Genomic DNA, 9,565 nt, shown 5'->3' with positions numbered 1-9,565 from the left:
GTTGGAATGGGGAATAGTTGTCGAACTTCTACCTGATTTGTGAACTGGTTCATTGTTTCTTCAGATGCTAAGGTTTGCTTTTAGAGGTGCCATTTGTATTTTATCTTTCTGTTTTTAAAGGATGGTAAAAGTTTCATCTGTTCCTAAGGAAAAGTCTTCTGGAGCACATTCTGGAAAAATGGTCTGATTACAGCTATGAACCTATGACTAAGGAAAAAAATAAGATGAAATGAAACTCTTGAAATTCCAAAACTAGTTCTTTTTGCATACGCAGTTAAGAGAAACCTTGCTTGATAAAACACCTTTTTATAGAATTCTGACCCTAAGAGAACAAAAATATTTTGCCCCACCTCATGATCCATTCCTGCCCTCCTCAGTTCTGTTCTATGCCCTAGGAGGCCAATCCTTTTGGATTATATCCTCAGGCTTCGTTTCTGGTTGGGGTCTCTTTGGGTTTGACCAATGAAGTACACTGACAGAACTTTGGAGGGCAGAGAGAGAAGACAACATATTTCTTTCTTGCTCCCTCCCCGATTTGGGCTGTGTTTTATTAGCAGTGATTACCAATAACTTTATTGTTAGATCTAGGCCCTACATCAGCACATCTTTATCAGCATAGTCGCTTCAGTTGTGTCCGACTCTGTGTGACCCCATAGATGGCAGCCCACCAGGCTGCCCCGTCCCTGGGATTCTCCAGGCAAGAACACTGGAGTGGGTTGCCATTTCCTTCTCCATTGCATGAAAGTGAAAAGTGAAAGTGAAGTCGCTCAGTGTGTCTGACTCTTCGTGACCCCATGGACTGCAGCCTACCAGGCTCCTCTGTCCATGGGATTTGCCAGGCATGAGTACTGGAGTGGGGTGCCATTGCCTTCTCTGCCTGCTATTGCTAGTCTCTGGGTATCTCAAAATCCCTAATTTGGTCTCTTAATCTTGCACATATCTCTTTGAATAGTCCCTACATTCAAGTTTCTTGAGCCAGCCGAGTTGTATTCTTTTTCCTGCTGGAAATCTATGCTGATAAAGATGTGCTGATGTAGGGCCTAGATCTATTGCCACTATTTTGGTTCCATTAGAGTGGTCAGCTCAAGGGTGAAGCTTATATGTAAGTAAGAGCATGACAGAGAATATTAATGAAATTGTACTTGAAGCCATGTATCTTCTGAATACAGCTTATTGAAGTAAGAACAGGTAGATACTTCTTTAATATGATAAAAATATATATGAACTTCTAACAAGAAGTTCTTCATGCTTGAGGAATAAATACTAGAAGCATTCCCATAAAAATCAGGAAGACAAGGCTGTTAGTTTTCACACAATTATTTATTTATCTATTTTAATTGGAGAATAACTACACTATTGCGATGGTTTTTGCCATACATCAACATAAATTGGCCTCAGGTATACACGTTCACAGAATTAAACATAGTATTTATATTGGAAAGGAGGCAAGATTATCATTACTGCAAATGAAACAAACCTGAGAGAACCAATTAAAAACTATTTGAAACTTTAGGAACTCCATAAAGAGGCTGGTTATAAAATCAATATGCAAAAGCAACCACTTTCATATATAAAAATAATAAACAGTACATGTAAGATAAATATTCAATTTCTAATAATCAGGAAAGGTAAGCTACTTGAGAATAAACTTTTAAAATATGCAAAATATATTCATTCACACAACCATTTACTGATAAACTACAGTGTGTGCCAAGCAATGTTCTAAGAGTCATGTTTTTATTTATTTTATATTTATATTGAAAAGGAGGCAAGATTATCATTACTGCAAATGAAACAAAGCTGAATCAATTAAAAACTATTTAAAACTTTAGAAACTTCATAAAGAGGTTGCTTATAAAATCCCTATGCAAAAAACAACCACTTTCATATATAAAAATAAACAGCATGTAAGATATTCAATTTCTAATAATCATGAGGAAAGATAAGCTATTTAAGAATAAACTTTAAAAATATGCAAAATATATTCATTCACACAAGTATTTACTGATAAACTACAGTGTGCCTAGCAATGTTTTAAGAGTTATGTTTTTTATGATATTTATATTGAAAAGGAGGCAAATTATCATTAATGCAAATGCAACAAAGCTGAATCAATTAAAAACTATTTGAAACTTTGAAAACTTCATAAATAGGTTGCTTATAAAATCACTATGCAAAAACAATCAGTTTCATATATAAAAATAAACAGAGCATGTAAGATATTCAATTTCTAATAATCATGAGGAAAGATAAGCTACTTAAGAATAACAAAAAACAATCAGTTTCATATATAAAAATAAACAGAGCATGTAAGATATTCAATTTCTAATAATCATGAGGAAAGATAAGCTACTTAAGAATAAAGTTTAAAAATATGCAAAATATATTCATTCACACAAGTATTTAGTGATAGCCTACAGTGTGCCAAGCAATGTTCTACATTTGTTTATAATTTGTAAAAAACACATTTCAAAATAAAAAAATCCCACATCATACAAATGTTTATAATGATTAATTAATCTAAGCAACACACATACATGTTCAGTTGTAAAATGTTAAATTTCTGTGACAAATATGCTTTTTTAAATACCAAGAACATTACAGAGTTAACAAGAGTCCTACAGATAATCTAGTAGTCAATGTGTTTTTCTTAAGTCTTCACTTTAACGGTGTTATTTCAGCACAGGTAAGCAAGCAGAGTCTTTCATATGCAGGAACACCGGAATCTTTGGTTGCTACCGTATCAGCTGCCTTGCAAACAAGAAACCAACCATTTAAAAAATGTTTTAAGTGAACAACTTGCGGAACCCAGGGGTGAATAGACCTTAAGAATGCACAATTGTGAGCATTTACAACCGTCTCATGGCAACCCACTCCAGTGTTCTTGCCCGGAGAATCCCAGGGACGGGGGAGTCTGGTGGGCTGCCGTCTATGGAGTCACGCAGATTCGGACACGACTGATGCGACTTTGTAGCAGCAGCAGTAGCACAACCATCTCAACTGTGGCAGAAGACTGTTCATGCCCTGTTTCTGAAACGAGATCTCAAAGCAACATAGTTGAAAATAAACGATGTTAACAAAAAACTGGCATATGCACAATTTCTCCACCAATGTGTGTGTGAACCAGTTAACTTTTCCACCTGAAAGAATGCAACAAAAAACTGGACAACACGTTTCACAATCTCATTAATATTCACAATTACAGCGGCTACAACTCAGCACACTGCATCACCAATGCTGCCCAGAGCCAGTTTATACTTAAATTACGTTCTTTACCCCAAGTGAACGTTTGTCCACAGTCACTGGCCAGTGTACATATGAACGAAAATTTCTAGATTTGGGGAGAAACATGCTGCTGCAATCATCTTACTCTGCTGCTTCTGCTCCTTGACTCGGTCTTACAAACCTTTTCATGTTACTCTTTTTTTTGGTCAGTTTTCTTGCCTGTGGTGGTGGCGGTTTGGGCCTGCTGACCCTGCCCACTTGAAGAGGCTGCCTGCTGTGCTGCTCTCTGCTTTAATATCCAATCAAATGCGTAGTCATATTGGTAATTCAGGGTCCTGAAAAGAGTGCGGAAAAGCTGCCTGAGGTAGGTGTAATCCGGGGCTTCCTCAAAGCGCAGTCCACGACAATAGTTTAAGTACGTAGCAAATTCTGAGGGAAATCCATTACATAAAGCTTCAATAGGTGTGGCCATCTTACTTTCGCAAATCTTTTCGTATTTTTGCTTCATTGTTGCAGTCTTTATTCCTTGCCACGGCAGGCTGCTTCTATTAAAATACATCAAAACATATCCTAATGATTCCATGTCATCTCGTCGACTCTGTTCAATACCAAGGTGTGAATTGAGGCTAGCATACCGAGCAGTACCAGTGAGACTTTTCTTTTCTTTGTATGGAATGTGTTGCTTTGTCTTGCTGTCTCTGTACCTTTTGGCCAAACCAAAATCAACAAGGAATAACTGGTTTGAGTTTGAGGAAGCTGGGTCCTGAGAAGTACTACCAGACATGCCCCTTTTCCTCTTCCTTGCTTGACATTCTAAACACATATTACAGTGAGACCCAGCACCCATTAGAAAGTTATCTGGTTTAATATCTCTGTGTATAAAATCCTTTGTATGCAAATATTCGAGTCTACTGATCATCTGGTCAGCTAACATAAGTACAGTTTTCATTGTGAACCGTCTTGAACAGTAATTGAAGAGCTCTTCGAGGCTGGGGCCAAGAAGATCCATGACTAGCACATTATAGTCCTTTTCCTGACCATACCACCATATGCGGGGAATGCCAACCCCGCCCTGAAGAAGCTTATAGAGTCTGCTCTCATACAGCAACTGCGGTTGTCTCGCTTTCTGAGGTTCTAGCTTCACTGCCACTTCCTCACCGTTGGTGATATTGATCGCCAAATAGACTTTCCCGAAGGAGCCAGACCCAATCTTTCTTACCAGCTTGTATTTCCCTCCAGCAATGAATTCGGACCTGGAGCCACTGCTGCTCGCCATTCTTCGAGACAAAGATGGAGGCTGGGGCTAAACCCGGACACCTCTGAGGGGAAGATAGAGGCCTCGAGAGCTCGTCCACCGAGCAAAGCAGCGGAAGCCGGCAGGAAACCGAAACCGCTGGCTCTTTCTTGGGATTACAGACCCCAAAATAGGCCAAGCAGAACCGGATCACTGCTGCCGTCAGTTTCTTTTGGCCAAGCCGCTGATGGTTGAGGGGGTTCTCGAGGTTACTAGGTTTCTGGTGGTTGCCACCTCTGCCTCACTATCTCAGTGAAAAAGGCGAGCACTGAGTTAGGCCGCGAAACCGCTGCCACGGGCTCGAGGGACTTCCGTTACACCACAAACGCCACCATCTCGGGAGTCCGGCACCAGCCAACCCAATATGTCTCCAGCTCCCAGAAGCCTCTTCTGCAGCGCGGGGCATTCTGGGAAAGGAATCTGGGAGTCTTATATTTTTAACGTACAAATTCTGCTGGGAAAATAAATGAAGGCAAATAACTAGACAAACTGGGTTCCCAAGGGGAAAAAATATTCGTTTCCCCAGAAACTTATTTATCTTGTAACTTCATTTAGATTCCTCAGAACTTATTCATCTTATAACTGGAAGTTGGTACCCTTTGACTAACAGTCCCCCATTTCCCCTTTCCCGCAGTCCCTAGCACCCACCATTCTACCCTGTTTTTATGAATTTGGCTTTTAGGTTCCACATATAGTACCATCCATCTTGTCAAAAATAGAATTTCCTTCTTTTCTATGGCTGAATAATATTCCGTTATACACATATAAAAATAAGCTACTTAAAAATTAACAGGTTTTTCTCCACATCCTCACCAACACTTGTTATCTCTCTCTTTTTTTTTTTTTTTAAATAGCCATTCTAACTGAGGTGAAGTGGTAATATTGTTTTAATGCAAGGCTTTATTGGAGCCTCTGCAGCAGCAGCAGGGAGCAAGAACAAACAATAGATTCCCTTGCTTGCTCGCTCCCTGAGGGGAGGTGAACTTGTTCCTTATATGGGGTGAGGGTAGGGGTGTGTTCAGGGGCTGGGCCAGAGGGGTGGCTTAGGTGGTTTGCAGGGGGCATGCTCAGTACCCTGCTTTTACACCCTGTTTTTGCTCCACTCTCTTCAAAAGTGGCAGTTGAGTTTTTTTGTCTGTATCTTGTGTCCACAGTTTGCCCCAACCGTGTATTCTTGCAGTTACTTTTAGTCCCATAGTGTCTTTGTATTGAGTTGCTCTAAGAGAGGTATGTCTAAGTACAAGCATTGCAGCACTGCAGCAAAAGGTCTCAGGTCCCTGCCTGTCCCTTTCCCCTCTGAGAGACTCCACATCCTTATTCTTAATCTGTAAGGACTTGACTGTCTCTTCTTCTGACACTTCTTCCAACTGGATCGGGGCCACAGACACTAGCCTATCCTAGAGATGTAGAAGTCCCTCAATGACTGTTTCAAGGATCTGTTTTGACCTGGGCCAACTGCTGGAATAGGTTGAACTAGAAGCATCAGGAGCCTTACTTCAAGCTTTGTATCCTAGAAGACACAAACTTACAAACTTAACCAAAATGTTAAACAAACAAGTGCTAAAAAAGGAGAACTATAATAGCCATTAAAGGGCCTAGAAAGGGAAGGAACCAGGTTAACTTTGGGAGGGTTCCCTTAACTGTTGACCAGACAGAGGAAGTGATGTTGCCCCTGCCAGGACCATTCTGCTTAGGTATATATTTTTGTTAATCTCAGGGTTAAAGCTTAACATATTTATCTATTTTAGAATGGAAGATCTGGACTTGTTGGTCCCAGGAGTCCTCCCTTGGACTGAAAAGTCTTAGTCACAGGTTTACAACAGTAGGGAAGACAACAGAGCACTAGAGAAGATACAGTGTAAATCAGTATGACTGATTTACTGAAAAGAAAAGCTTTATAAAAAAAAGGAAAATCTCCTGCCAGAAATCTTTTTATACCTTGTGAGATCCAAGAGAACAAACTAGAGAACCATTTTTCAGTTTTCCCACCCATATTGAATAGTGAGGATTGGTGGTTAATTGCCTGCTGAAATCCAAGTGGCTTGTCGAATTTTCTCAGTGTTGGTTTCTACCTGTTATGGGCATCAGGGTTGCTTTTTCTGGGAAACCCTGGTGCCCCAGGTTCCAAGGAAATTAAGGACTTCAATAGTATTCTGATCTGAGGCCTCCATGGTGGGGATGCATATTAATATGTCCTCTACATACTACAGAATGGCCCCTTCTTTTAGGTGTATTTCCCTCACCCAGGGCCTAGGTGAACAAGTGTGGCCTGTCCTGAAAACTCTGAGGCAATACTGTCCAATTATATTGGCCAGAGTGGGGGTTAGTCCACTTGGAGGCAAATAGATACTGAAGTGAGAGATGAACTGGGATGCAAAAGACGGCATCCTTGAGGTCAAGCACAGTAAAATATTTGGCACCTCCAGAAATCTGGACTAATATATTATAAGGATTGGCCACAGGTGATGGATAGGGACCACTGCATTGTTTACTACTCTAAGGTCTTGTACCACTCTATATTCCCAATTTGGTTTAGCTGGCAGAATAGGGGTATTGCATGGAGACTGACAAGGTACTAAGAGGTGATGTCTTAAGTATTTATCTATGAGGGATTGCAAACCTTTTTTTCTTCCAACTTTATGGGATCCTGTCTCGTTAGGATAAGCGACTTATGGCTTAAGGTTAATTTTTACAGATTGGACATTTATAGCCTTCCCAGGGATTCCTTTGTCCCAGACATAGGAATGGGTTTCTGCATGTAGAATATGGCTGTGAATAGCACCTTGCTACATGCAGGGTTTACTGCATGTAGAATATGGCTGTGAATAGCACCTTGCTCTTCCAGCTGGTCTGTCTTAGAGTCAAGAAAAGGGACTGCTCAGGGCCTCCTTATCATAATATGGCTCCTAATAATAACATGGATCCCAGAGGTCTTCCCTAGTAGTGGAGTAGAGCACTCAGGCACAACCAAAAAGGCATGTGAGATCAAAAACTGTTCAAACTGGCAAGTGAGAGGCCCAGTGAAGTAACAGGCATGAGTCTTTCCATCAACACCAGTCACAGTACAGCTTTTGGAGGAAAGATGCTCAGTGCAAGAGATCAGAGCAGAGTAAATGGCTCCTGCATCCATTTAAAAATTGAATTTCTTACCTTCTATGTTAGGCTTCCCTGGTGGTTCAGTGGTAAAGGATCTGCCTGCAACGCAGGAGACTCAGAAGACTTGAGTTCAATCCCTGGGTTGGGAATGATCCCCTGGAGAAGGAAATGGCTATCCACTCCAGTAGTTTTGCCTGGGAAACCCCATGGACAGAGGAGCCTGGAAAGCTACAGCTCATGGGGTCACAGAGAGCTGGACACAAAAACTGAAGTTACTGAGCACACACCTGCCATGTCAAGAACCATCCAAGGCTCCTCAGTGGAGGTACACATTTAGTTGGGGGTTGCCACCAGAATCCCTGGGCCACCTCAGTCATCCAGCATGGCCATATCGGGAGCAGGAGCCCCCTTTCACCCTCAGAACTGGGGACAGTTCTACTTCTAATGACCTATTTGTTTGTAGACTGAGCATGGGCCAGGGGGTTCTTTTGGTACTTTGGAGCTCAATGGCCAGTTGACTTACATCTGAAGCATTCTTCCTTGCTGGTTTACCTCTAAGGTGGATGGTTAAACTTCCTCAGCCCCCTTGGGCTGTCCTGAGTTTGCAATGCATGGCTAACAGCTATAGCCATCAGTTTAGCTTGATCCATGGCCTGCCTGTTTTCACACTGGGTTCTCTCTTCCTCCTCAGCTTGATCTCTATTATTAAATACTCCAAAAGACAACTGTAGGAGTTGTGTAATTGGGGTTTGTGGGCCTAATTGTTAACTTTTGGAGTTTCTACCTAATATCAGGGGCAGACTGATAGGGTGTTGTCCCAGCAGGGACTGATCTTTGGGAGTGGATGAATCAGTGTTAGTAAATTTTCTAAAAGCTTCCACAAGCCAACCTTGAAAGAGAGTTAGATTTTCTTTCTTTTCTTGGGTTACTCCTTTAACCTTTTTCATAGTTAAATGGCTTTTTGATATATTTTCTCATCCTTTCTAATACACATTGGATTGTGTGCTTCCTGGCTTCTCTTCCATCCTGGGGCTTATAATTCCAATGGGGCTCCTGATTTGGGACTCCATCTCCACCCATAATGAAATGTTTGAATTAGTCCTTGCCAAGTTGGTCACCATGCACCTGGGCTGCTGCCCAAATTCTTTGTTTTTCCTCAGGGATATAGCAAGTAGACAAGACTATTTGAACATCCTTCTGAGTTAAATCAAAGGCCATAGTTAGGGCCTGAGGCTCTTCAACAAACTTACTAGGGTCTTCCAGTCTCTGTTTGGGTTGGTCTAAATTGGTTACAAGGAGGGGGGGCATATATTCTGATTGTCCCTTCACCATTTGCCACTTCCCTAAGAAGGCACATTTTTCCTGATCCTGGGTGACAGGAAGTTTCACTACGAGTTGTTCCAGAAGGACTAGTATCTCCCTTCTGAAGTAAAGGAGGCTATAAAAGGACATAGGGAGGTGAAGTGTGGAATTGGTCAGAGGAATCTGAAGAAATAGATGCTTCTAGGGAAGTAGGTAGCCCTGGAAAAGCAGGGGAGACTTGGTTTCCTCCCTGAAAATTGGGGTAATTAAAGGAGGATCATCTAAAATGTCAAAAGTGTTTTCTGATTCCCCATGCTTTCAATTACAGGAGCCACATAGAGTAGGGTTTTGGTAAAGGACCATGAAGGCTTGAACATAGGGAACCCCAGTCCATTTTCCTGTCTTGGGACAGTAAAGATTCAATTTCACAGTGGTATTGTAATTTAGAGACTCATTTTTCTCCACCCCTCCAACTTATATAAAGGCCAGACAGTGTTAAGAGTTTAATTTTTTCCATTTTATGCAATTTCCAGTTTTTGAGGATATATTCCAGAGGTGTTTCTTCTGGCTTAGAAGAGGATCCTCCCATGTTGAGTAACTTGCAACTAAGACTGCTCCTAGAAACGATGTCCAGCATCTCAGAGACAT

The 9,565-nt window shown here is 41.3% G+C and overlaps 1 protein-coding gene across 1 annotated transcript; it reads right to left on the bottom strand.

Annotated features, from left to right (window-relative positions):
• Positions 1-3,415: 3,415 nt before the first annotated feature.
• On the bottom strand, positions 3,416-4,875 carry LOC102287257 (casein kinase I). The gene is made up of 2 exons (XM_014479884.2): positions 4,049-4,875; positions 3,416-3,964 (listed from the first exon to the last, which is right to left on the bottom strand). Exons 1-2 carry the CDS (start codon positions 4,499-4,501, stop codon positions 3,416-3,418), a joined length of 1,002 nt encoding a protein of 333 aa, XP_014335370.1. The 5' UTR covers positions 4,502-4,875.
• Positions 4,876-9,565: the final 4,690 nt, after the last annotated feature.

This window comes from Bos mutus, chromosome X, assembly GCF_027580195.1.
Source record: "Bos mutus isolate GX-2022 chromosome X, NWIPB_WYAK_1.1, whole genome shotgun sequence".
Classification (NCBI taxonomy): Eukaryota; Metazoa; Chordata; class Mammalia; order Artiodactyla; family Bovidae; genus Bos; species Bos mutus.
The sequence above is the reverse complement of the archived record's forward strand: the minus strand, read 5'-3'. Positions and strand labels throughout refer to the sequence as shown.

Bases quoted from the DNA above. Each gene is read 5' to 3' on its own strand.
- LOC102287257 (XM_014479884.2), bottom strand. From the start codon at position 4,501: ATGGCGAGCAGCAGTGGCTCCAGGTCCGAATTCATTGCTGGAGGGAAA. The intron at 3,965-4,048 runs ATGTGTTTAGAA...TCAAACTCAAAC, and splicing joins GTGCTGGGTCTCACTGTAAT to CAGTTATTCCTTGTTGATTT.